Below are 2,459 nucleotides of genomic sequence, written 5' to 3'. Positions count from 1 at the left end.
ATACCACACACCAACTGACCACAAATTCATTAAGCACCATGCTCCTGTGAATGAGTATTTGGGTATTTATTTATCTCAGTTATATAGTTGCAATGCTATTAATCACTTTTTAGGCCAGATGTGGTTCAGTTGCGAGACTAATTACTATACTTTATTTTCTCTGATTGATATAGCTACTGTGAATCCTAAGGTGCTGGTGGAGCTCTTCTCGATGTACCGTGATTGGCAGGAGCAGAAGACTCAAATGATTAGCAAAAAGCAGGTTTGTCGTAAAAAAAATTTGAGTTCACAAGCAGTGTTTAGTGAAAAAGGAGATGACTTCAACATCATAATTCATAAGGCATGTGATAAATCCGATCTGCAGAAGATCCTTGAGACACTAAGTCAGATCCAGTTGATTTATTCTACATGGATCCATATTTGAATTAAGATTCAAGTTGGTTTCTGCACTATGATGATAGGATCCAGATCTGATTCATAATCATTAAAAAAAGGATTTTGATCTAACTCAAGATCCTTTGGAACTCATATTTTGGCGGGTTCACATTTAAATTCAGCTTTAAACCAAGGTTTTGCAAATTCAAAGACTTTTTAAACATTTGGTTTGGTGATTAATTAAACTAGGTCGTACCCAATGTACAAAACTCTCATTTTGCAGGTTTTGGGAGAGGTGATTGGTAGATAGCCTCAAGCCTTCCCCCCACACCCTTTTTTTGGAGAGATAATTCCCAAACTTGAACTTGCAGCTTGTTGCTTTAGGTGGTAGGCACTTGCCATCGCACCAAGGCCTAACTTCTAGTTTGGTGATTATTTATGGACATGAAAAAGCAAAATGGTCAATCAACAATCATAAAATGGTTCAAATAATCAGATCCTCGGTTGGAATAGAGGAATTCAAAACTACTTTTGATTACTGTATAAAGTAAAATTCTATTTGGATTCTTAAGGTTAAAGCTGGATTTGAATGGTTACTGATTGGTTTGGATTTTGGCTTAGTCTTGATGCTTTAGTGGGTGGATAAAAATGCTTGGGTAAAAGTTCAATCTTTCTGAGATTCTTATTTTGTGCCAACCCAGTCAATCATGTAGAAGGTGGTGAACCTCTGTAGAAAAATGTTTTCTAGAGATTCTAGTAATTGCTCTTCCCAATAACTATTTTTCATTTGATGAAATGTGAGTTCCTTACTGGATTTGAAAACTGTGCATTTAGGGGCAGGTAAACTCATTTCCTATTCTTGTTATGATCTGTTGTGCTAGTTTTCAGGATTGTTAGATATTGGCATCATTAACCTGTTTGCTATTCTTACTGCTTTATGAAACGAAGATTTTTTTTTTCAAACTACATTCACAATGTAATTTGTGTATATTTGTTACAGGAAGAGATAGAAAACAAAATAGATGTTGCAGATGCTTTGGCAGTTAAACTTCTACAACGTTTTAATTTCTCAGTGTCGGCAATGAAGACAGCTTCACAACATTTATCAGAAGGTAATTGATCAGACAAAATGTCACTTTCTGCTAGTTATTTGGCTCCAGAATATCACACAATCACAAATGCATGATGGACCCACTGAATGTGGAATCTCAGTTCCATGTCACATGTGGACCATAGTCGTGCATCATAGGGAGTACAGATTAACCAGAACTTTTCAGATGCTGTGCCTCCTTCTTATTGCTTGTGTACATCTATTGACTTTTTACCTTGAAAATGCATGCAGTTCATGCATTGCAGGTGGACATTGGAGAACTTAAAGGAAGGTTAACAGAGGTTATTAGCAACTGCGATGCACTGTGCAAGAGAATTGCTTCAGAGGGGCCAGAATCTCTTCGTTCATCTGTCAAACCATTTACAATTGCCACTGCTGACTCAGAAATCAGCTCTACTTCATCTTCTTTGCCAAGAGATTTAAACAAAACAGTAGCCAAGTTAGAATAGATAGTTTTGTTCTTGTATGTAGTTACAAGGATTTTTATTGATTCAGATTGAGGTTAATCCTCAGTGGCTAACCAGAGTGGCTTCATTACATGTCTGACTGGTATCGGACAACCCATGTATAAAATTGAGTCTATGAAGCATTTCATCATATAAAATATGAGGATTATTGATGCTCAGCATGTAGAATAAAAGTTAATCAGTTGTGGAGCTCAGTAGGCTTTTTCTAAAGAGAATGAAAGAAGTCACTCTTCAAGAAGGAAGTAGACCTCCTTTCACGTCTGCCACCAACAGATATAATAATTCTATAATGCTTCTTTACAGTTTCTTCAGCCTCAAAAAAAAAAAAAATAAATAAATAAAAAAAGCAAAAGAAAAGGACTATGAAGGTAACAGCAAATCAGGATTATTGGATTTCTCTTTCTTTGGGTTGTCATTTCCGTGTCTTCGAGCTGTCAAGACAGATTCCTAAGACCCAACAAGTACCAAAGCTAGTAAAAACTAGAGTTACTCTGTTTGTATTAAGG

General features: G+C 36.1%; 1 protein-coding gene across 1 annotated transcript; it reads left to right on the top strand.

Moving 5' to 3' along the window:
• Positions 1 to 10: 10 nt before the first annotated feature.
• On the top strand, positions 11 to 2,163 carry LOC115995244. The gene is made up of 3 exons (XM_031119733.1): positions 11 to 262; positions 1,376 to 1,487; positions 1,718 to 2,163. Exons 1-3 carry the CDS (start codon positions 119 to 121, stop codon positions 1,933 to 1,935), a joined length of 474 nt encoding a protein of 157 aa, XP_030975593.1. The 5' UTR covers positions 11 to 118; the 3' UTR covers positions 1,936 to 2,163.
• Positions 2,164 to 2,459: the final 296 nt, after the last annotated feature.

Source organism: Quercus lobata, chromosome 6 (genome assembly GCF_001633185.2).
Source record: "Quercus lobata isolate SW786 chromosome 6, ValleyOak3.0 Primary Assembly, whole genome shotgun sequence".
NCBI classification, from domain to species: Eukaryota; Viridiplantae; Streptophyta; class Magnoliopsida; order Fagales; family Fagaceae; genus Quercus; species Quercus lobata.
The sequence above is the reverse complement of the archived record's forward strand: the minus strand, read 5'-3'. Positions and strand labels throughout refer to the sequence as shown.